Below are 25,373 nucleotides of genomic sequence, written 5' to 3'. Positions count from 1 at the left end.
GTTTTATCATTGACATACTTTTGAAAACTGAATCTCAACAGCAACGGAAGTGAACTACGTTGGAATATATACGTGTATTACAAATAATCAGTCCAAACACATAATATCACTTTCTATTCCAATTCACTCTCCTAAAGATTTCTAAATGTTGTAATTGAAAAATGTATATATAAAAGTATGGAACTATTTACCAACTGTGCCTGGCATGACCAGGTGGTTAAGGCACTCAACTGGTAATCCGAGGGTTGCGGGTTTGAATCCCCGTCACTCTAAACATCCTCGCCCTTTCAGAGGCGTTATAATGTTACAGTCAATCCCACTATTTGTTGGTAAAAGAGTAGCCTAAGAGTTGGCTGTGGATGGTGATGACTAGCTGCCTTCCCTCTAGTTTCACACTGCAAAATTATGGACAGATAATCCTCGTGTAGCTTTGCAAGAAATTAAGAAAACAAACTATGTGATCTAGTGGAATAGCGGTAAGTTTATGGAGCTGCAACACTAAAATCTGTGGGTTCGACACCCGGCGGAAGGTGCAGAAGATAGTTCAATGCGGCTTAGCAATGAACAAATTAATTGTTATATGCGAAAATATAGACAAAATCGGTTTAAAACATTGTAGTAAATTACAAATTCCTAAAGATACTAAACTACACACAATAAGTAAATGTTTGTTTGAATTTCGCACAAAGCTGAAAGAACAAGCATGTTTTGTACGACGGGGATGCGAACCCACAACCCTCAGATTACGACTCGCACGCCTTAACATGCTTGGCCATGCGAAAAAATACGAGTTACCAAATATCCTTCACTCCTCAAATAAAATTAATTAATGTCATTAATGGTGTTAAGACTTAAAGGATAGACGAGAAACATACAACATTTCTTATAGTTACAGTTTACGATATATTGAACAAATAAGTATAAATTTGAAGTTCTGTATTAAAGGACAAAATGCTTTAATAAACGAAAGACTTGGTTATATAAGAACATCATTAGAAATAGATAAAATAAAATTATTTTAAATTGGGATTTAAGTCCTGGTACCACTGAAATACATTTCTGAAAATAAATTTTGGAAATGGTGGAGAATATGCAAATATGCATATTTTATACGTACCTTCACTTCATTATATAAATAATTACTTGACTCTTAAACATGATGAAGTATTTTACATCAAAACATGTAGGGTTTTTTCAGTTTTATATTGTTTTTAACTTTATAGAGTAAATTACTGTGCATTTTAAAAACGTTGGAGTGGCCAACATATTTTATTTTTATTAAATTTGGTTATAACGTGTCTACAGATGCTTCAAACACCGTGTTGCATATCTTCAGAAAAACAACAGCGAACAAAAATAAGTCATGAAGTTTTAGCGATAAAATTATGGCCACTTTTCACACAAAAAAAAATATTTGTATAAAGTTTGTTAAAATTATTTTTTATATTAAATATTCCTTTCTATATGGACGTCGAAAATAAATATTTATCAATTTCCGCCTTTTAGAACTCTTTACTTTGGGCATATTTTTCCAATTAGTACTTTCTTATAAATATATATATATATACAACTTTATGTATTACTCCTTACTTCTACATTAGTTTTTGTTATGGGCAGTACAAACTTTTCCATGTTTGTTTGTTTTTGAATTTCACACAAAGCTACTCGAGGGCTATCTGCGCTAGCCGTCCCTAATTTAGCAGTGTAAGACTAGATGGAAGGCAGCTAGTCATCACTACACACTACCAACTCTTGGGCTACTCTTACCAAGAAATAGTGGGATTGACCGTCACATTATAACGCCTCCACGGCTGAAAGGGCGGGCATGTTTCGTGCGACAGGGATTCGAACCCGCGACCCTCGGATTACGAGTTGAACGCCTTAACGCGCTTGGCCATGCCGGGACATACTTTTCCATCTAAACCTAAGAGTAGCTATAATAGAATTTCACAAAAACCTTCATTCTGCCAAAACACTATATAACAATTTAGAAATATATTTCAAACCCACTTTTATAATACTACAAATTTTACCAATTTAAGTAAATCTAAAATCACAGAGAGTTGTAAATATTCCTTTTACCACCGACCTACATGTTACTAACATAACTTAAACTTTGAGAGTGTTTTAAAGTATTAATGTAACTTTCAAACTTAAACCTATAAATAGATGATTGTAAATATCCCTATTACTAACAAATTTAAACCTACAAATCGTTGTAAACAGTTATATTACTAACAAGTGTAAACTTAAAGAGGGTTCGTAAATATTCATTTCATTAACAAATTTAAGCCTAGAGAGTACCGTAAACAGTAATGTAACTTACAGACTTAAATTTAAAAATAATAGTAAAAATTCATATTACTACTAAAGGGTTGTAAACATTAATGTAAATTACAAATTTGAACCTACAAAGGGTTTTAAACATTATTCTAATTTACAATTTAAACCTAGTGAATGTTATAAACATTAATATAACTTCCAAATTTAAACCTACAGAGGGCTGTAAATATTCATATTACTTACAAATTGAAATCAGTTGAGGGTTGTTTACTATATATGGTAAGTATTCAAGGACGAGACCATACGCTGCTGACGATGTTACTTTTAATGACGAATCTAGATAAAAACTATTCCCATACAGCGCAATTTTTGTGCAGTAGGCTTATGTGCAAAACACTAAACTCTGTGTTGTCTTCGCCTGTTTACATGTTTTCCAAAGTCCGTCAATCGTATGTCCATGAGCATCCAGTTTACGCCACAATGAATAACAAAAGTTAACGTGAAACACAGTCTTTGTATGTGAGCAGGATTCGGTCATTGACCGAAAGAAATACCGTTTCGCAATTTGAGCATGTCTAAATTAACCAAGAATAACATGGAATGTTATTTATTTTGGTGTTTTTGCGAATGTTACTTCGAGCTATTGAACTGCACTATGTTTAAATCATTTTACACAAAGATCTGAGCAGCTGTCTCATTCTGCCTCTTTCGTTCTCTTCTTATTTGGTAATTTCATAGCTTGAGCAATATAATATAATTTGCTCAAATACCGAATTTTAATTTCCTTTCAAGTTGTTATAGTTTTAATATACTTAAATCACAAAATGCTATTTTCTTTCGGTCAACTATTCTTGCGATTGAATGCTATATATATATATTTATATTTTATTTGTAAATATTTTATTGAAGTTCTGCAAGAGTTTTGCAAAATATGGCGAAGTTTTGGTTTTTTTTCAGTTAACCAAATATCCATTACTTAATAGATTCTAATTGAACAATGCATGAAGCAACATTTCCAGCTTATGCTCACATTCATTTACAAGTACATTTGAAGAGAATACCGTGTGAATACCTTTGGATAACAGGTGTCGCGATCATTTTTATTTCAAACAACCTTTAAATGTGGTAAATTACATTAACAATTATCTTTAATCTTTCATTATTTAAAACTTTGTCATCGACAATGTTTGAATTAACTGTTTTCTCTCATCTTCATTAGCAACTTTTCATTTCTTACACAAGTGTTCATTTTAGTTAACAAAAGCTTTTGAGTGATGTTATCTTTAAGTATATTTGACGTTAGAGAGTAAAATTTCTGTTATATAAAGTTGCTTATTTAGAAACATGATGTAGTATTACCCCAATAAGGGTAATGATGCAGAGTTACCTCAATAAAATTAATGTGTAGAATTACCCCAATAAAGGTAATGATTTAGACTTACCCCATTAAAGGTCAGGATGTAAAGTTATTTCAATGATGTAAAGTTACTCAAATAAAGGATATGGTGTGGAGCTACCCAATAAAGGGTTATTGGCTTGTTCTCTTGAACAACATATTATGTTTAAACAATCAGGTTTAGCTCACCTGTAATAGCAGCCCAAACAAACTCCTATCCTCAGCCCACACTCTCTCCACCACTAAAGTAACTAAACAAGAATACTGAGCTATAATCTCTTGGAGTAAATGGTTACTGTTTTAACTTTTTACTTATAAGACCTTAATATGATTTTAATTTTTGATATAAAAGTTTTGAATTAAATTTATTGCTTGGATGAAACGTTTAGATTTCACTAACTTGTAACATCACATAAATATTAAACTCTCGGATCTCATGAGTTAAAATTAGATTTAGAAAATTCATGATTTCATTATCAGCAAATCTCGTATTCTTGTTCAGAAAGTAGTTGAGATTTAATGTACAACTCTGAGATTCATGTGTTAAATTTGGATGGAAACAGCTTGGTGTGAAGTGCAGAAAGAAGTTGAGGTAAAACATTATTGTTTTTCCCGAGCAATCATCGTAAACTCTGGAAATTACTTTGTTTTGTTGTTTTTTCTGAGAGGATCATCCAGCTCTTCCAGATTGTTTCAAGTTTGTTTGCGCTTCCAAGAAACGTGGCCAGGTTTAAGGCACTCCACTCCACTCGCAATTTGAGGCTCGCGGATTCGAATCCCCGTCACACCAAACATGCTCCATCTTTCAGCCGTTATAATGTTACGGTCAATCCCCCTATTCGTTGGTAAAAGAGTAGCCCAAAAGTTGGCGGAGGATGGTGATGACTAGCTGCTTTCCCTTTAGTCTTACACTGCTAAATTAGGGACGGCTAGCGCAGATAGCCCTCGAGTAGTTTTGCGCGAAATTCAAAACAAAACAAACCAATCGAAGAAACTTAAAACGTACTCATTAACAATTGCAGGTAGGTCTCGTTTTATATAATAATATTATATCAAACACAACGATAATCATAAAATTTGAACATTTTTTGTGTTGACAAAGAAAGGTAAAATATATATAGATTATTTTATTGTATCATATTGATTGTTATTAGGAACTTTCTATTAAAATAAAAAAAGTTTTAAAAGATGCAACTGGGTGTTATAATGTACGGGTGTATATATAATCTTGGCGTTTTCAGTGTTAAATATTTTATTTTAACTTAAAATAATATTTTAATGTCGTTTGAGTCAAGTTTCAATTTCTTTAATTGAACAACCAGGGGCTCAACACTGCCCCTCCAGTGGCATATCGGTATGTCTACTTACTTGCAACGATAAACACCAGGTTTCCATACCTGTGATGGGCAGTGCACAGGTAGTTCATTGCGTAGTTTTGTGTTCAGTTTAAACCAACAACAATACCATTGATCACCACATAAATTAAAGTACTAGCGTAGTAAGAGTGCCTTTGAAACCACACAAATCTGTAGAACAATTAGAGACTGTAGACAATTAAATACAATCTGTATTTAAAGTAATCATTCAGTTTTCTTTCAGCCTTAATTCTAAACCTAGAACAACGTCTTACAAGTGTTGAGAGAAGATCTAAGTTTGTTTAAACACTTTCTAATAATCCTTTGGGTTTATCCAACATATTAATGGTTACAACTTCTTATCTGTATAGTACAAACATTTTTGACGTTTTTTGTATAAGTTTGTTTGCTTTTGAATTTCGCGCAAAGCTACACGAGGGCTATCTGCGCTAGCCGTCCCTAATTTAGCAGTGTAAGACTAGAGGAAAGGCAGCTATTCATCATCACCCACCTTTAAATCTTGGGCTACTCTTTTGCCAACGAATAGTGGGATTACCGTCACATTATAATGCTTCCACGGCTGAAAGGGCAAGCATGTTCGGTGTGATGGAGATTCGAACCCGCGACTCTCAGATTACGAGTCGAGTGCCTTAACCACATGGCCACGCCAGACCATTGATTAAATGTATGTCAATTTATGTCGGAAATTTTCATAAACTCGAAGCTCTGACAACAGATTTGTTATAAATATGTCAGTCGTTCAGTAGTGGAGCACTTTTAACTTTAACTAGACAGCTCTGAAATTTTTTTGTTCAGCTACAATCTCAGGAAGCCGTAACTGTAAATGATCATTATGTTACAATATTATTTTAATACGTGATCTTTTCTTGAGTTTAAAGTGATTAAGTAACAACAACCAGACTGGTTAAGGGTAGCTTATCATTACGTTGGTTTTCACATTATGTTTATGAATTTCAAAGATGTCGTAACTTCTTTACACCACACTTTGTTTTGTAGTCTCTGTGTGTGTGTTTTTTGTAATTTTTCTCATATGAACAGTTTTCTAACATAGAGAGTTTAACTGTTTGCTATTGGACTGGAAACTGTTTTGGCAAAGATACTTAATTCTGTCATATAATTTTTCTGTGCAACTCAACTTGTAGAAGATAATTTTTTAAAGAAGTGATGAGTCAAGAAGGATACAAAATGGATAAGATTGACCTTTGTAGGGTACGAAACGAGTTGTTTAGTTAGTTAGATAAAAAGTAATCTTAAACTAAGATCTAATACCTTTATACAGTTTACAGGAACTTAAGCTCACCATTCAAATAACAATGTTTTTTTTAAATTCACCTTTACAGCCTTGAGTATAAATCCTACCTCTTAAAACCTCACATAAGCAACCAATCAGAAGAAGCCTCGATATTACATCTGGCCATAGAAATAAATATAGCTTAGATATATCAAATTTTCATTTTTGTCATTCTACAGAAACGTGAAAGTTAAATGAATGTAATCAAATGATGCACAATGAATTATTGAGAATTTGTTTATAAGCACTCGTAATAAAAACGCAAATTTTAGTGCTAAAACATATACAGGTTGGGAAAAATAACGTGTTTTTTGTTATTTTGTCGATTTGTTGACGAAGCATCTTTTCCGTTTGCATATTTTCCTACGTGTAGAAATACTGTCAAAAGAAGACCCAGTGTGTTATTAGTGTTAAACTACTTCGATGTTCTAGTTTCTTTTTTAAACAATGTTGCAATAAAACGTAAGACATAATCTTGCATTATAGCTACCTACAAGGTAAACCTGTTTTTTACTACAGCTGTTTTCACGAACCGGTGGCGTTAGTCTAGTGGTTAGTCAGGTCGAACGTGTGGCTGAGAAATATAACGGTATCTGTTGGAGAAATGTCTTGTACGTCGATCCAGACGCTTGTGGAACCAAATAGCATAATGTTCAGAAGTTTTGCTAATTAGGCGTATAAAACTGTAATAAAAGACCACACTGTCCAGCATATTACTCGAATCTCTTCAGTCAGAGAGACGTTTAACACTAGAAACTTAAACTTATAACTTCAGTTGCCCTAGTTATTTCGCCTTAAGTTGAATGCAGAGCATGGCTATTAATGCGGTAAGTGGAACTTAGGTACACGTAACAGTTGCAGGTTATCGTTGTGTAAGTGAGGTTCTGTATTCGTGTAACTTGACATTTGGGTGTTGTTTTTTTCACAGTTTTTTGTCTCGAACTTTAAAGAATTTTATGAAAAAATTAGTGCAAATATATACGAAGTTATATTTCATGGTGCCATTTAACATGGAGACTACCAGACTGTTACGTGTTCTTTACCAGATTTGAATGTTTCCTGAAACATAAACCAGCTTTCAGTTGATCAGTTCTAAACTAGAAGAGTTTGTACCCTATAAGAATCAAACACTTGAGCTGTTATAGTTAAACATTTTGGAAACCGAACTGAAGCTTCAGATATGTTAACCTTGATTAAATCAGACTATTAGTATGTCTCCTAAGTCTGTAAATATTAAACTATTAATGATATGAGAATAAACCGAAATTGTAAGTGTACTATTAGTATATCTCCTAAGTCTGTAAATATTAAACTATTAATGATATGAGAATAAACCGAAATTTTAAGTGTACTATTAGTATGTCTCCTAAGTCTGTAAATATTAAACTATTAATGATATGAGAATAAACCGAAATTGTAAGTGTACTAAATTCAGAACTTAATTTGGATCAAAAGCTAAGATTAAGCTTTTAAATGAAAAGAAAAAAACATATTTCAAGCCTTTAAAATTTAAAATTTAAATCATAATAAAATGACTTCTAAATCTGTTAGATGTACTTTAAAATTAATAAGCTATTTTTTAAATTGAGATATAGCCAAAATTAAACTTTTAATAAATTCAAACTATGAGATTTTTAAAATATTTTAAACTCAAAGTTTTAACTTTGATCACGTAACACTTGACCAATGTATTATATTAGTAAAAATCAGTTTATAATAAATGACCCTTACTATTCATATCAGAAAGTCGACTGAGCTTGCAAGTTTTATAAATTAATGCTTTCTCAAGAGACTTTATTTAAAGATAAATTTGAACCAAATGTCTACAATGAGTCTGTTAGTCCAGCAAAACTAGATAAGTAACTTAAATTTTCTCTAATCTTCAACCTAAAGCTCAAAGTGTGTCAGTTAGTCCAGGGAAATTAAACAAGTAAATTTTCTAAGTTTTCTCTAACAATAGTTTTCAATCAAAATTTTAGAGGTGATCTATTAGCCCAGTTTGTTTTTTAAAATTAGCGCAAAGCTACATGAGGGTTATCTGCTCTAGCCTTCTCTAATTTAGCAGTGTAAGACTAGAGGGAAGGCAGCTAGTCATCACCACTCACTACCAACTCTTGGGCTACTCTTTTATCAACGAATAGTGGGATTCGCCGTACATTATAACACTCCAACGGCTGATAGGGCAAGCATGTTTGATGAGACGGAGATTCGAGCTCGTGACTCTCAGATTACGAGTCGATCTCCCTTACCACCCGACCAGGAAAACTGAACAAGTAATTTATCAAAGTTTCTCTAATCAAATTTTCGGTATTTTTCTTATTATTATTTATTAATTTTTTTTAATTATTATTTCAGTGATGAGTATATAAAGCTTCAAATCCTTTATTTGAAATTTTTTGGAGGTTATGATGTAATCTTCAGGGAATGAAAAATAGCTAAATCTTTACAAAATAATTGTTTTTGTTACACGTCTGAATTTTCATATTGTGGGAACTGTTAATAAATGATACAACTAGCATGGGCAAATACTGGCACGTTGTTTATAGATCACGAGCCTTTACTTCACTAGATCGTTATAATATTGTTCTGCACCATTCTTTGTTTGTTTGTTTTGTGAATTTCGCACAAAGCTACTCGAGGGCTATCTGCGCTAGCCGTCCCTAATTTAGCAGTGTAAGACTAGAGGGAAGACAGCTAGTCATAACCACCCACCGCCAACTCTTGGGCTACTCTTTTACCAACGAATAGTAAAACCTCCACGGCTGAAAGTGCGAGCAAGTTTGGTGCGACGGGGATTCGAACCTGCGACCTTCGGATTACGAGTCGAACGCCTTAACCCACCTGGCCTTTCTGCACGATATCTTCACGTTAAAATCTTTTAAACTGTCTAATTATTTTAGCTTTCTAATTTTAACTTGTAAACTGATTTTCCAACTATAATGTAAAACATTAGCTCAAATAAAATGTTACGTGTTTTGTTTTACGCATCTATTACATAGGAATGACATTTCTATCGTAGATAATAATAACAAATATACTGTGAGTGGTGGAAAAAATGTAATTCTAAAAGCAACTAAAATGTGTGTCTGGTTTCAGTTTTTATATGTACAGGTACGTTTTTTATTGCGTGTTCCTGAGACAGGTTTACGACTCATTAACTGCAATGTCGATGAACTCGTTTTAGAATTACTTGCAAATTTCTATAGTGAATAAAATGCTCATATAAAAATAAAACATTGTGTTTATTTGAATCTAGAATAAGCTCAGAGGAGAGTAATATTTGTGCAAGTCAAGCCTTTCTATTACTGATCACGGATTACTCGTTATATCTTGAATGTGTTACACTCATGCGTATCTAGTTCCTCGCAAGTAAGAACAAACACTTGATTCTTGTGATATGGAACAAAAACTTGTAGAACTGGTAACACAAGCGTATCGTTCCTATACCTAAAGTATTTTTAAATAGATTAATGGTACATTTTGTATATTAAGCTGAATTGTTTATAGATGTTATAATGTTAACTTACACTCAACAAAGTATCGAACCCCTAATACGGTTTTATGACACAAACAATGTTTAACCCTTTCGGTACATTGAAAATGCTGTAACAAGTAAAAATGTAATCTCGCAACAAAAATAAATTTCATTCAAAAATTAACGTGAGAAATAACAAAACGTGTACTTTCTAGAATTATAACACATTATCTTCTAATAGCAACACATTTTTATTATAATAATCATTAACAATAAACCAAAAACGATAAATAATCCGCATAGAAGTTAACAAGAAGGCAGTGAAGCGTCTGGAACCTTTGGTGAAAGTTTACAGAAATGTAATCTGTACTGTATAAAACGTCCTTAGAAGTACGATCGTTTTCAATAATTACTGAGTACATTTTCTTCAGATTAATGGAAGACAAAGTACTATTGAAATCTCTGTAGTCCAGTTTATGAATCTTATTCTATGAAGGTGTTAACTATTACTACTTTTTTAACGACCGTCTTTCACGCAAGTTATTTTGATTTTCGCGCAAAGCTACTCAAGGGCTATCTGCGCTAGCCGTCCCTAATTTAGCAGTGTAAGACTAGAGGGAAGGCAGCTAGTCATCACCACCCACCGCCAACTCTTGGGCTACTCTTTTACCAACGAATAGTAGGATTGACCGTAACATTATAACTCCCCCACGTTGGGGCGTGGGTTTTTGGGTAAAGTTGGTTTTTCTACAACCAACTTATGATCTCTAATTTTTCACAAATGCTTGAAATATCTTCTTTCACCCTGTAACTGTGATAGAAAGGATTATCTATTAAACACTACCAGGTGTAGGTCTCAAAAAGTAAAATAATAACATTCTTACAAATGTTTCTAATCCATAAGAGTAGTTTATATAGATCATAATAATGTATTGTTGATTTATTGTTATTATTAAACAATTTGAGGAGTAGATATAAATGATGTTGTAAGGTATTAGCAATGTGGTGTTGTTTAATGAATATTTCTATTCCATAACAGGTGTTTATATAGACGTCGTGAGGTATTAGTAATGTATTGTTGTTTAATGAATATTGCTAATCTATATGAGTAGATATAATTTATCATATTATTGTACGACTATTTCTAGTCCGTTCTTGAAGTAGATAGTGTTGTAAAGTAGGATATATAGCTCACTTTATCTACCTTGTGCGAAGTATACATGAAATCAGGTCACAGTATCGTGCCACTATTGAGAATGTTTCTTATCAATAACAGAAGCAGATAACAGTATAGAATTGCGGCAATGTGCCCCTTCAGTGGTGAAAAATTACAGAGTACAATATATGTATAATATCCCCCAAAAAGGACAGAAAGCCACTTGGAGGAGGGTCACCTGGTTTAACCACGCTCACCTGTATACAGTAGTGCGTTGTCTGTTAGTCAGTCAGTAGATACTAAAATAACGTCACATAAGGGACACTTAAGGTTGCAGTTTCTTCTATCGCGGCGTCAGTAAAACGTGCGCATGCCATGAAAAATCATGAAAAGAATTATGCATTGTGCGCTACAATACAGCAGGACATAAGAACTTCAAACTCGAGAAATAAAAATTATCTATTACTCTCTATTTATTTATTTATTTTATACTCTTGAAACAAAATACTTTCAGAGATACTGCAGGAGTACATGTAGCGTGTTTGAAACTTACAATATAATGAAGACATTGTAAAGTAACAGTGAAATACCATCGTTTGACAACTAATTCGGTTCTGTACTCGTTCGTTACTGTAAAGCAACAGTGTTATGTATCCATGTATTCTATGTATATTGCCAGTACCTGAGACAGGTGACCTTAGAATATAACTGCGAGGTTACGTCGATCACTGGCAAGCAACGATCCAGTGTTACAAGTTACTTCGCCTCAGGCTCAAATCGCCGTCTTCCGCTATCGAGCATGTGAATTCAGTGTAGGTAATATACGTCTGTGAGGATGCTTCCTTGGGTGAGTGTCGTCTTTCTTTTGTTCTTCACCGATAACGAGTCAGTTAAAATATTGAATGCATGTGTCTCTTCTGTTCCTTTCTTTTCAGCACTCATTAGCATGTTTTTTTTTTTTTTTGCTAAGAACATCACTTGAAAGAAACTGGAAACCGGATTCTTTTAAAAACCTATTTCTTATCTTTTTTACACAAATTTACGAAAACAACCGTTAGTTAGCAGCATCTAGTGTACGAACAAATAAGAAAATATATTTATTAAAATGAAAAATTACAAATTCAAAGTCCTACTATTATCTTATTTTTGCGTGCATTAAAGTATATTTTAGTCTCTGGAGTCTAACAGTAATGTAATTTTCTGGAGTGTCTAGTTTTATATGTATTTGATAAAAGAACATATCGAGCGACTCTGTAAAAACAGGTCGTTACTTTATAAAGCTCTCATCATATACAATACCAGATCTAATTTAATGTGTAACAACTAAACTACATCAACAAAGTTCGCTGTTGTTTTTCAAGTTAAGTATCTCTATCAAAAATAATCTATTCAGATTTGTTTTTCAAGCCATCCCTGTACGTCACCTAGTGAGTGAAGTGAACATAAGTTTGCTCCAATTTCTTCAAATGTAATATACCATAGGATATTATGTATTCGAGACACAAAATATTTAACATGGAGTACAAAATTATAATTTAGTTTATATCATTAATTTGAGCTAAATGCAGCAGGCTTGTGTTAAGTTAATATAATTATGTGAGCATAAAATACGATATTCATAATTATATAATATGATTTGACTAATTACATTAACTTATATTGATGTTACCATATGTTACCATCTAATATAATATGTTGTTAGTACTAGCTAGTTTGATAATTTCATCTTATACATATATTATGATGAGATATGAACTGATATGATGGTACAATCTGACACTAGTATGGTCTGATGTAATACGATTATACTGTGACCTTAAATAATATGATGTTAATGTATAATCTGAAAAAGTTTGGTCTTTCTGTGTATGACGTGACTTTCGTGTTTAATTTAGTATTTCATTGGTGTATGTACATCTTGTTTTAATAACGTAGGAATCCATATGAAAGAAAGTGTAAGCACTTATACAGCTTCTCATCAGAACATTTATATCACTGAACAAAACTAAATCCAGGGTCAAATCTAATTATTATTCGGATTACGGAACGTACAAAATTCAGTATTGTACTGTGTTAGTTAAAGGTTGTCAAAGATGAGTGAAATATGTCAAAGTGCGAGTATTATTAAAAACGTATTATTTTTAAAAGAACTATAACAAACAAACCTCTGAAGTTTTAGAGTGTAATTGAAATTTTCTCAAGTTATAGGTTTCATAAAGAACAAGAACGGTGTATCAAAGTGGCATAAAGATAATTAACCTCCAAATTACAACTGAATTACTACGACCAATGACCATCCTTGATTTCCTCAGACTAAACCTACATGCGTGCACCAGCTCGTGAAAACACCTGCCTGTCAGTAATTACTTTTGAGGCTACGTTTGTTTTCTGTTACTGCACCACAAACAATACTTTAGTGTTTTATTGTTAACAAATATATCTGAGGCTACGTTTGTTTTCTGTTACCGTATCACAAACAATACTTTAGTGTGTGTTTTTTTTATTTGTTTGTTCTGGGAAACGAGGTATAATACCACGTTTGTTGTCTGTGACTATACCAGAAACAACAGTTTAGTGTTTTATCGTTAACAGTTTTATCTGAGGCTACGTTTGTTGTCTGTGACTATACCAGAAACAACAGTTTAGTGTTTTATTGTCAATAATTATATCTGAGGCCACATTTGTTGTCTGTAACCATACTAGAAACAACAGATTAATGTTTCGTTTGTCGTTGAGTGAACATTCACTGTGAGTAATTATGGACGTGCATGCAGATGTAGTTTCACTGTAATGTACGTCATCTTTCAGTAATAGGAACTGATGTAACATGAAATTCTTGATGTTGCATCACATTATTCTATTATTGCTCCCAGAACCTTGACGAGAGTAGCTGTTTGGTTTAGAATACATAATAGTGTTGACCGGTCGATTAAAGACTAGAACTAGTTGCTAGGGTTTTATATCCCAGATGACAATATTGACAGCTGATATAATTTCAGATAATAACTCCTTATTGTTAAGATGTCATTTGAAGATCTTATTTATTATTAACTTAATGCATTGTTAATTTATGGAGTTACTTCATATTCCAAAATTAGTTATTGGGAAGATAGTATTAATTGCTTTATAACAATAGGCAGTGCTGTTTTCACGTTATAATTCAATAAACAGTAATTTTCATAAAGGTAGTGGCCAAAGAACTGATGACAAATATTTCTAGATCTAGCCCTCATAGGATAGAAACAGGACCAAATTATATCAGGTAACATAATGGTTGTACACTAGTTGGATACAGTTTATGTAAATAAGTAACTAATTACTAAATTATCCAACGTATTATCAGATGTTAACAGATAGCAGCTACTTCTGTCATCACATTGTTCTGCAACATTCTGGTACCACCAGATGCAAATACACTACTTCATCTAAGTGAATGACTACTGTCGTTGTGCCACCACCAGCTGTAAAATTATTATTATTAATATTTCAAGAGGTGATTACAGTTATTGTTTTGGTGTCTCAACTTCTCTCTATGCGAGTATGGTGACCCTAATCGACTGTTTTGGTTATTGTACAACAACTATCTATCGCCACCATTTAACTTTAACAAGACAGTAGACTTCATTTTCTAAAGTAAGATACTGTTTTCTAAGTTAATATTATGTATTATGTTTTATAATGTTAACACAATACTCTAACTATAAACTGAATTACTGTATTATTGTTTACTGAACTGTAAAGTGTAATAAGTATATGATCTGATATACCAACTAAAGCTCTTCTCACCACAGAAATCATTGATCTAATTTTCATAATTTTCAGTGAATGAACGTAACATGTAAACACAGCATGGTGTTTACTGCATAATTTTTTTCAAGTACAAAACACTTAGATTAATGAAGCATATAAAATTAATCGTTATTGAACATAGAAAGCTTCAGTCTGGAAACATAAAACACAAATTTGCGGTTTTAGCCTGCTCGGAAATTATAACACAGGTGAACTGAATAGCAGTTTAACTATTTAATAAGCACTTAATGGGTTATATTATATTGAAATGCAGTATTATCTACCACGATGTTATATTATAACACTGGGGAACACTCATTTTGTTGCATTTAAAAAAAAAGACCTTTCTATAGTCAATTTGAGTGTGTTGATTTCAAATCTGAAGTCGGTTTTTGTCTACAGATTTTATGCAATTTGACATTTTGAAAACTGGAACAGGAACTTCTTCAGAGTGCGGAGCAGGCCGAATAGCTGAGGGAATGTTCGGATACGTAATCTTATGTCGGTTTTTCTTCCCAACACCCGTTGTGTTTACCATGCAGAAATAACAGTCAGTTACATGGTTGGTGGGTTCGCGCTAAATCATTGGAACACCAAAAGGCAGACCATTGCGTTTTCCTTTGGTCCAGTCTCGAAGCATTTCCTCACAATTGTGGCACACAACATGAGGAGCCCATTGCTTGTCTTGATCACCAAGATGAACTTCAAAATATGCCTTGTAGGCACGCTTGACGAACGAGGATATGTTACGTCTCTGACGATTGAGTGTGTAGCATCCACAAATGTAGCAAAAGACATCAGGCTTGTTTCTGCAATGATATCTATTTTTGGAAGCCATGTTTGATCTGAAACAAAAGAAGAATGATCAAAATATTAGAAGCTATCTATATATATGGACGTGAAAATGCTTATACATGGTTTACGCAAGTTCACATTTGTACAATTTCATTAACCTCAAATTGCATACAAACTAGAGCTTGTAGAGAAAATCTAATTTCAGATTTGAAATCAGCGCCTAAAACTCCTTCAGAATCAGTTAAAATATCCAATGCAACTCAAAGTTACTGAAAAAGTGTTCCCCAGTGTAATATATGTAATAACGTGGCAATAATTATTATATTGTTTACAGCTTTTATATGTATGATTCTTATTCTAGAATATTCTATTTGTTACTCGAAGCATAACGACTGTTTTTGTTTTTTATAACATCCTGTGTACATCCTGAAACTAAAGTCGTATTGTTGTTTACTGGAACAATGCGTATATAGTTAAAATTTGAACACTTAGTTATTTAGTGTAAAACTACAAGAATAGCTTGGTCGTGATAATGTGTTGTTATATCACCGTACGAGCTACTGAAACCTGTATGCAAACATAAGTGTTTACTGTAGCACCACATGTTATTAAACACAACATTGTGTAATATTGCAGTATAAGCATAGAACAACAAGTGACTGTAGCTAGAAGCATAAACATTCTTCATTAAAGTGCATATACAGGGTGGCCCGTGAGTCCCTACCCATCCATATATCATATGTATCCAGTGTATCAGTGTGCTGTTACCAGTATTCTTGCGCTCATATACCCACGTGCTTGTCACAATACGCTCTTCAAGTGTAAATGGGCTTACATCGGCCATATTTCTATGAAAAAAAAGAAACAAATTTATAATACATGCGTAATTCAATATAACGTAATAACATATGGATGGGTAGGGACTTACGGGCCACCATGTATGTACGAATTCTATTACAATATTGATTTCTATGACATTCTGTATGTAGCTAGTAGCATCGACATGCACATATTCCGAACGAAACTTCGGTGAGTTTAAACAATGGAAATTAGTTATAATGAGCTGATTATTATGGTTGATAAGTTCGTTTTGACTGCAACTGTTGTTAAAACAACAGGTACATGTCTCGGTGTTTCTAATGGTCCTATTTTTTTCTTCTGTAACATATGCCAAGAAGTTACTGCAGTCCCCATGCCTACATTTTATTCATCTTAAGGAGAATGTAAACAAGTTAGTATCTGTTGATGGATGTAATATTACAATTACACGTGATAGTACTCGCTGTGTGAAATTGACTAGTTGCAAAATAGTGTCATCTAGACCTGTTTAACTAGAACATGAATTCGCGTTACATTTCCCTGTTGTGTTTTAAACTTTATTTAGAACCAAAGAGAAAGACGTAGCAATTTGCAACCCGAAATAAACTGGATCAATTTACACAAAACGTGTGATATCATCTAAACATAGATAAAGTCAAACTTTTCCTTTATTAGGAAGTACAAAATAAAATGTTTGTTTGTTTTTTAATTTCGCACAAAGCTACTCGAGGGCTATCTGCGCTTGCCGTCCCTAATTTAACAGTATAAAACTAGAGAGAAGGCAGCTAGTCATCATCACCCACCACCAACTCTTGGGCTACTCTTTTTCCAACGAATAGTGGGATTGACTGTCACATTATAACGCCCCCACGGCTGAAAGGGCGAGCATGTTTGTTTGGCGCTACGGGGATGCGAACCCCCGATTACGAGTCGCACGCCTTAACACGCTTGGCCATGCCGGGCCCTCAAAAATAAAATATTTAATATATATTTAGGGTTCAACCTTAATGCAAAATACATACAAAGTTCAACTAGATGGCGCCATAAAATCAGTTTGGTATTAGTTATTTTCTATGGATTTTTGTATGACGTACATTCGATAAATTTATTACGATTACATTTAAAAATAGTTGTCATGACTAAAACATATTTTCATAACGATACCTCGTCATGTAATTAAGGATTAGGAAACATATTTAAAAATCTTTTTCTAGTGTACTTTTCGAATTATTAATAACAATTTTTTTTTGTTTCGTTATCCTCTTTCCAAGGAAGGGGGAGCGAGGATATTGCAATCTGGTCCTTGTGCGTGCCTGACTGCAGTGTTGAGGATATTGTAATCTGGTCCTTGTGTGTGTCTGCCTACAAGTGTTTCCATGAGCACATCTCGAATACTAACAGACCGATGGATGTAATATTACAATTGCACGTGATAGTACTCGCTGTGCATGGGAATTTTACACAAGATGTGAAGTCAGTGTGAAATAGTCGTTCCCACTGATGGGGCAATTTCGCGGTGTTAGGTTAATAACTCTGTAAAGTGTGATCGGAATGCACCATATTTCATGGGCACATTAAGATTAAGACTCTTCGTCTCACTACAAAAAAAAAGATTTGGATCGTTGATCATTCTCGACTTGAGAAGGATTTTTTGACTTATAGAAGATGAAGCTAAACGTTATAAGATACAAACGCACATAATCTCGTAAAGAAGCGAAGGGACGAGGGTATAGAATGTCTTTGATTGCTCTTGTTGTTTAGGGGAAGCTATTATATCTTGATGTCTAAAACCTTCCATCAATGTCTCTATACCTACGAATAACATGGGAAGCCCTTATACACAGAGAGACAGTGTCACATTAAAATGCGAAAAACGCCTGATTTCTGTATTCTGAAAATACAGTACAAAAATGCTTTTTAATATTCTTAAGCTTCGCCAGAGAGCACCACGATGACTTATTATAGGGTGTAAACTTGTATTAAAAATATTATTAAGTACGTGTTCACGGTACTTATTTATTTTTTTTATTTAAATTTAAGTAACAGCACTATAATAGTATTAACGTACTGTGGAAGTTTTGCTTGTATTTCCTTGTACTTAAATTCGGTTTCATTATGTGTTATGTATGTCTCATGATTAACTTTAAATGTATAAATGTTATGTAATGGGTATGACATATTAGTTATATTAAAAAGTAACAGAAGATGCATAATTATAAGAACAAAGATTATCTTGTAATGAAACTGTTCTGTGGAATTAATTGAAATAAACTGACTGCGCAAAAAAACAAAACTAATACATATAACTCAGAAAATCGCTTTTAGGCTAAATCAGAAATTTTACACATTACATAACAATATAAAAAACAGATTCACTTAAGTTAAAATATATATCTTAAAAATGTAAATATTTCAACACGTTTTACACATATATAATGTAAGTTAATAACGTGTAATTAGATCAATAGCATTAAGTGGTTTTTCAAGCGCATCGGAGTTTCACATTTTGACTTATTGAAAGTCGTTACTCTTGTGTGAGAATACTACATAAATTAGACTATTGTTTACAAATCGAGGTTATTGTTTGTATCATTCACTGATTGCTTTAACGATCGACTTTAGAACAATTCATCTCCTTTTTGTTCTTTATTCTAGATTGTGTTTCAGTTTGTAATAATGTGATCTATTTAGAACTTTTCCCAGATTTCACTTCAGTAAGTACTTCTTACTTGGTTCACAGTATATTTTTCGTGTGGTGATATCACAACCTCTCTAGAGTGTAGCAGTCCTTACATCAGTGAAAATTCTTGTAGAAAGTTTTGTGGTATATTGGGTGGTGAAAATGTAATCACTATAAACTACGGTGGTATTTACGTCCATATGAACTACTTTAGAAAGTTTAGTAGTGTCTAATGGTATTCATATAATATGTAATGACTATATATTGCAGTGGTCTTTACGTCTGTGTGAACTACTTTAGAAAATTTAGTAGTGTCTTATGGTATTCATATAATATATAATTACTATATATTACAGTGGTCTTTACATCTGTGTGAACGCTTTTAGGAAGCAGGCTCGTGTCTCAGTTGATGATAATATAATCCCTCCTAAATTTACAGCAGTCACTGCGTCCATCTTAATTGTTATATCTTTTCTTTTGCTTTGGCTGAGAACTACAGTTATTTGCAAGAGAGAAAATAACTTGTTTATGTATCAAGTGTAACAACTTCCATTTATTTTCGAGCTAAAATAGAAGATGTCTTGTTTAAATGCAATACTAATGATTTTATCTGAAAATAATTTTGTTGAATATTGTGGTCAAAGTTTAATTTATATCATGTCAGTGTTGAAACATAAATAACTATTTATATTCGGCACAAGCTTTTGGACTTATAAATAACTTCAATATTAGCCTTTTCCCTCGTGGTAACAACATATTATGGTATTTTTTATTCAGAGTTGCTACAACACAAAGTACTGTTGCATAATCTGTAAGTATTTTTGCTGTAGCTACGCCTTTGTACAGAAAAACCAGGCAGTTTTCAGTCTGAAAACTCTTGGAGCTTTCTTCCATAAAATGAATTTTCTTAATTCTGATAAAGTGTACTCGATCACATATTTCTTTAATTAACTTAATATTGTTGGTTATTATTTCATATTACTTTGTATTAGTTAACTTTATACTGTTATTAAATATTTATCTCTATATATTGGTTCACAGTATATTTTTAATAATATTTCCATATAATTATTTTGATATCCTAAGATGCTTTTGTTATATTGTAGTTACTTTATTATATTTCATGTTGTTGATTATAAGTTAGCCTAATTAAACGCAAGCCTAGTTACCTTGGGATTCTTAATGCCTTCTGATTATTAAATGACGGTTATTTTGATATTGTTAATTATAAATAAGTTAATTACATTCAGGCACGTTTGTCTTGGTATTCTTAATATCTTTTCGCTGTTAATTAATAGTTATTTTGATATTGTTGGTTATAAGTAAATATAATTGTACTGAAATTGTACTTGAAACCTTTTCATTGTTAACGAATAGATACTTTGATATTATTCGTGCCGCATTTCCTCTACAAATATTTACACATAGACTTTTTGATACTCTTAACACACAGTTACTTTTATATTATCCATTAATAGTGATTTATATATTGCTGGTAAATTGTTGTCATAGATACTGTATGCATATTTTCAATCACTTTATTGTCACTTAACACCATAAAATATTGTTGATTTAGTGCATTGATTTAACGTCCAAATACCTTAAATTAGTTTAAAGATAAACAAAACAGTTACTTTGGATACTAATTTCGAGAAAGTACGTCAAAGCTGAGGAACATAAGATTGTTTTCGTGATATCACGGTATACCAAGTGAATAGAACAATTAAAACTGAATGTTATTCTTTGGAATCCCTCATTTTGGAATTTGTGAACTATGCCATTCAAGAAACTTGGAGCTTTTTCTAGAAGTTTACAAAATACAAACCCTTCATGGGGATATAATCCCTCTTTCTTGAAATGGAAAACATGGGGACAGCCAGCAAGACCAACTCAGTACACGGTATGCTATTTATTAATGTTTATAGCAGTTTTTCAGGTTTTCTTTTTCGGCTCTACATGTTTGTTTGTTTTCTTTGAGTAAACGGCATATAGAAATATTTGTTTATATTCTGGATGTTATGTAATTACAATACTGGTAAAAGAAGTGATAACCTGGGCTCCTTTTCAATGTCTTGGGGTTTTATTAATATACTAAATAATTAGTATTTTATTCAAGGACTTGGGGAATTAACTTTCTGGTCAGTTCGGTTACATACAGACACTGCAAAACACTTGGAGAATTAAATTATTTCTTAAAGAATAGATGATGTATGATTCTCCTGATAAATTTAAACAATGATAACAAATAACTGGATGAGTATGACTTCTCATGGTTTTTGTGAATTATTATCTTCTTTAAGAACTTTCGGAATTATGGCCACTATTTTGGGAGAGTCTATAGTTATTGTTCCAGAAATAGCGATGTAGGACGTTATTAAATACTTAGAGAATCAGGAGCTATTGATGAATAATTAGGGTGGTCAATGTAAACTTATAAAACCAGAAAATAACTCTTGAATATTTACATTCCACTTATTAGTTAAGAAAATTAATATAAAGGTTTCATAACCATGGAATAACCTCTACTAGAAGAGCTGCTAAAAGTTCTAGAGTAATAAAAACAGTTGATAGTACATTGACATAATTATGTGTTACAGGAAAGTTACAAAAGGTTCTTTAATATTCTACCATAGGTATTCAAGTGTCAAGTAAGTACTTTCACTGCTATTGATAATTGGACCATTAAGATACTCGTCATTGATTCCGGGACAGTATCTTAAGTAAATGTGGTCCTGGTTGGGTTATTCAGAAAAATTAAGACTTCATTGTCGTTCTAAATATTTAATGTGCTTCTCAAGAACTCGTAAAATAATATATTAAATTATAGAACTTATAAAAAAATCTGATTATTTTGTACTTGGTAAATCTACATTTTAAATAGTAGGATGACTTTTTTTAAACTTAAGAAGAACTGTCTTCCTGTAGAAGGCGTTTTTGTTTTGTTTTTAAGTGATTTATAAAAGTTTTTATCCTACGTGCTTTTCTCTATCATGAATTTATAATTAACAGATTTCGATGTTTCTGTTTAATATAGTCCATACATACATACATAATAAGCCCAGAAAAGAAGAAAGGTAAAATATTTTTCATGCTCTAAAAATTTGGACATTTCCAATACAACTATAGCTATGTAAAGAACAATGTTCATGTGGGTGGAACTTCACATTGTTATAGAAATGTCTCTGTTCATTCAATGTTACACATAAAAACGTTTTCTCTGAGAACAATAGACGACATACATTAAACTCGAGATGTGCCTTATTGTGGTTAATAGATTCTGTAATATCTTATTGGGTAAAATGTATATTATATAAATTGATATAAACAAAGATCAGACAACTTAATACATAATATGTTTTTATTAGAACTGTAAACTAAATTACACATCTCTGTATGTTTCCATAGAGACATCTTCAAGAGAAATAGAAGAACAATGTGTATCAAAAAAACATAGTACTTATATCAAATAGATATATCAAATAATAATTATCTAGCACTATGTAATATATCAAATAGATATATCAAATAATAATTATCTAGCACTATGTAATATATACACATACATGTGTTAATTTACCATTTTCATGTAACGTCAAATTAATATTTTTTTCATTTAAACATTATTCTTAATTAGCACAACATCGATTAATTTTTTTAAAAAAATATACTTTGTACCACGACATTAAAATACGACATAATTTTTTATACCAATAATCATTAAAATGTTTTAGGCCGATAGAAAATAAAATTTCATTTATTTGCCAAATATCGTAGAATTTTAGCCTGAGCATACACATTATATTCAGGTAAGAGTATCGAAGCACGTTAATTCCATTCTTGCATTGTAATAAGAAATATATTGTGCCTTAAATTGTTTACTATTTCTCGTATTGTAATATCCTGTTTGGGTTAAGGATAATTTATAAATCTGATGGCTATTCTCATTTTCTGATAGGTTTGAGAAATATCCTGTTGTTCCATTAATATCGAAAGTTGATCACTAAGCTGTTTTATGGAAGTTAAACATGATCTCTAATTAATATTTAAGTTAAATATTACACTGACAATCTGTTATGTTTGAATACTTTTGTATCGTTTCAATGTTAAAAATTGCTTTATATTTGTTACAGACTAGGATATATTTTAATGTTTGAAGTTGAAGGTCGTTCTGAGGTTTTGTTGGGGTAAAAAGGTTATGAAAGATTTTTCTGACAAACTGTTTAAAATTGAAAGTTACTCTGATGTTTTATTTGAAGTTTGTTGTTTTCTCGATATTTTTATATTAATATTTCTAGTCTCCCAAATTTTCTATGTAGGTCGATTTTAAATAGAAATTAATTTCAATATGCATACTTTTATTGTAAGTTCACCAAATTACTTTATCTTAACAAGCACAAAATTCGCTTTGCATTTTTAAAGACTTGTGAGCATTTCCGGATTATCTAATTAATTGTTTGTTCGAGGATGTATGAGTTGCAGCACAAGGAAAATAAACATTTTCTTTTTTAAAATAACTTGCATGTTTTCACATCATTTAACCTTTTTTTCAAAGAATGAACGTCATATTTTTGGTCTACTTCTGAGAGACTAGACATGTTGGGTTTGCTGATTTTTAACCAATCTAACCAGAATCAATAAAGTAGAGGTTGTTTCCAAGATTATTTTGTGTGTTACTGTTAATACTAGTATGATAATACCAAGATTATTTTGTGTGTTACAGTTAATACTAGTATGATAATACCAAGATTATTTTGTGTGTTACTGTTAATACCAGTATGATAATACCAAGATTATTTTGTGTGTTACTGTTAATACTAGTATGATAATACCAAGATTATTTTGTGTGTTACTGTTAATACCAGTATGATAATACCAAGATTATTTTGTGTGTTACTGTTAATACTAGTATGATAATACCAAGATTATTTTGTGTGTTACTGTTAATACTAGTATGATAATACCAAGATTATTTTGTGTGTTACTGTTAATACTAGTATGATAATATTTCCTTTAACTTGGAGAAAATTCATTCTCCTCCCTCCAGTAATAATAAGCATTTGAAACATGAGCGTCCACAGAAAGTTCGGCAGATGGGAGTGTCTAAATCAGTGGTATATTTATAAATGTGTGTGTGTATATACATATATATATATATATGAATGAATAAATAAATGTTGTTTTTTTCATTTTACAGAGGGCAAGTGTCCCCTTGTCCCCTCGCGAATGCTCATGACTTGAAGTAACAAGCTTAAATAAAATTTACATTGAAAAAAAAAACGTGGTGGCTTTTCCACAATGTAGCTTATCTGGAATCAGTGATAACATCTGTTCACGCTTGAAGGCCGAAATACATATCAGTATTTTAATAAAACCCACTTAGGTTTATTTAATGACCAAATGTTACCTAGAATAAACAAATGACGAATTAGTTGGTGTATTCATTGTGAAATCCGACAATACAGAATGGTTTATCGATATTTATCAAACAACAGGGCTCTATCTTGGCACATATGTACATAAAACACACCCACGTCAGTACGTCATCAGAATCATTCCTTTACATGAATCCCGCCAGTGTGTCCGTGTTATAGAAAAAGTCTACCTACTGCACGGTGTTTCATAATCCTATGATATTTTTTGTTAATGTTTCGAATTTAAAAGAACTTTAAGACAGTAAGCTGCTAATGTGGGATCACCATTTGTCACTCGAGGTTTGTGCATTTTATTATATACATGGGTTATGTTATGTTCGTGTTTTGAACTTTTTTGTGAGGGGTATGTAAATTTTGGAACGGCTATCAGATAGTGATTAGTGAAAAAATAACTCTTGAAGGAAGGCCTATCTTACATGAAGAATTACACCAGCTATGTTGTCAGACCCTCGTAGGAGCTCAATATAAACTTATTTAAAGTTAAATCGTTTCCACACAGACATTTACACCCTTGAGTAAGTCAAGATTCAAAGGTCATGAAAATATTTTGACAAAAACATTACGATATTTAATGTATTTTGATCATTAAACTGAAAAACATAATGAGAGGAGATTTTCCTAAAGTTCATGATCAGTTGGTACGAATTAGTCTACATGTGAAGCTCTCTTTCCTCAAGGTAATTTGTTTATCTCTTAAAAGTTTCGGGCACCTTTTGATAGCTGTTTCTTCCAGATTTAGGTGTGCAATACTTAGATTAGTTTTCACATATGTCAAATTGAACTTAATATTTATGCTTGTGCTAAAATTCTACTATGCTGGCAAATCGTAGGAATTTCTTTATTTCTTTGCTTTTGGTGTAAAATTAATTTTACACCCCCCC

At 32.2% G+C, this 25,373-nt stretch overlaps 1 protein-coding gene across 7 annotated transcripts in view; it reads left to right on the top strand.

Annotated features, from left to right (window-relative positions):
* Positions 1 to 6,944: 6,944 nt before the first annotated feature.
* The window catches only part of LOC143232553 (serine/threonine-protein kinase 26-like), a 52,892-nt gene continuing 34,463 nt past the window's right edge, over positions 6,945 to 25,373 (top strand). The window contains exon 1 of one of the 7 annotated variants that reach the window (XM_076468125.1): positions 6,945 to 7,173. In XM_076468125.1, the coding sequence (XP_076324240.1) occupies positions 7,150 to 7,173 (24 nt within the window). In that variant the 5' untranslated portion in view covers positions 6,945 to 7,149. Of the gene's footprint in view, positions 7,174 to 11,673; positions 11,825 to 20,819; positions 20,961 to 24,591; positions 24,772 to 25,032; positions 25,170 to 25,373 lie in introns of those variants that run through there. The other 6 variants (XM_076468127.1, XM_076468122.1, XM_076468131.1 and 3 more) reach the window with 6 other exon arrangements.

The sequence above is a fragment of the Tachypleus tridentatus genome, chromosome 11 (genome assembly GCF_004210375.1).
Source record: "Tachypleus tridentatus isolate NWPU-2018 chromosome 11, ASM421037v1, whole genome shotgun sequence".
Lineage (NCBI taxonomy): Eukaryota > Metazoa > Arthropoda > Merostomata > Xiphosura > Limulidae > Tachypleus > Tachypleus tridentatus.
The sequence above is the reverse complement of the archived record's forward strand: the minus strand, read 5'-3'. Positions and strand labels throughout refer to the sequence as shown.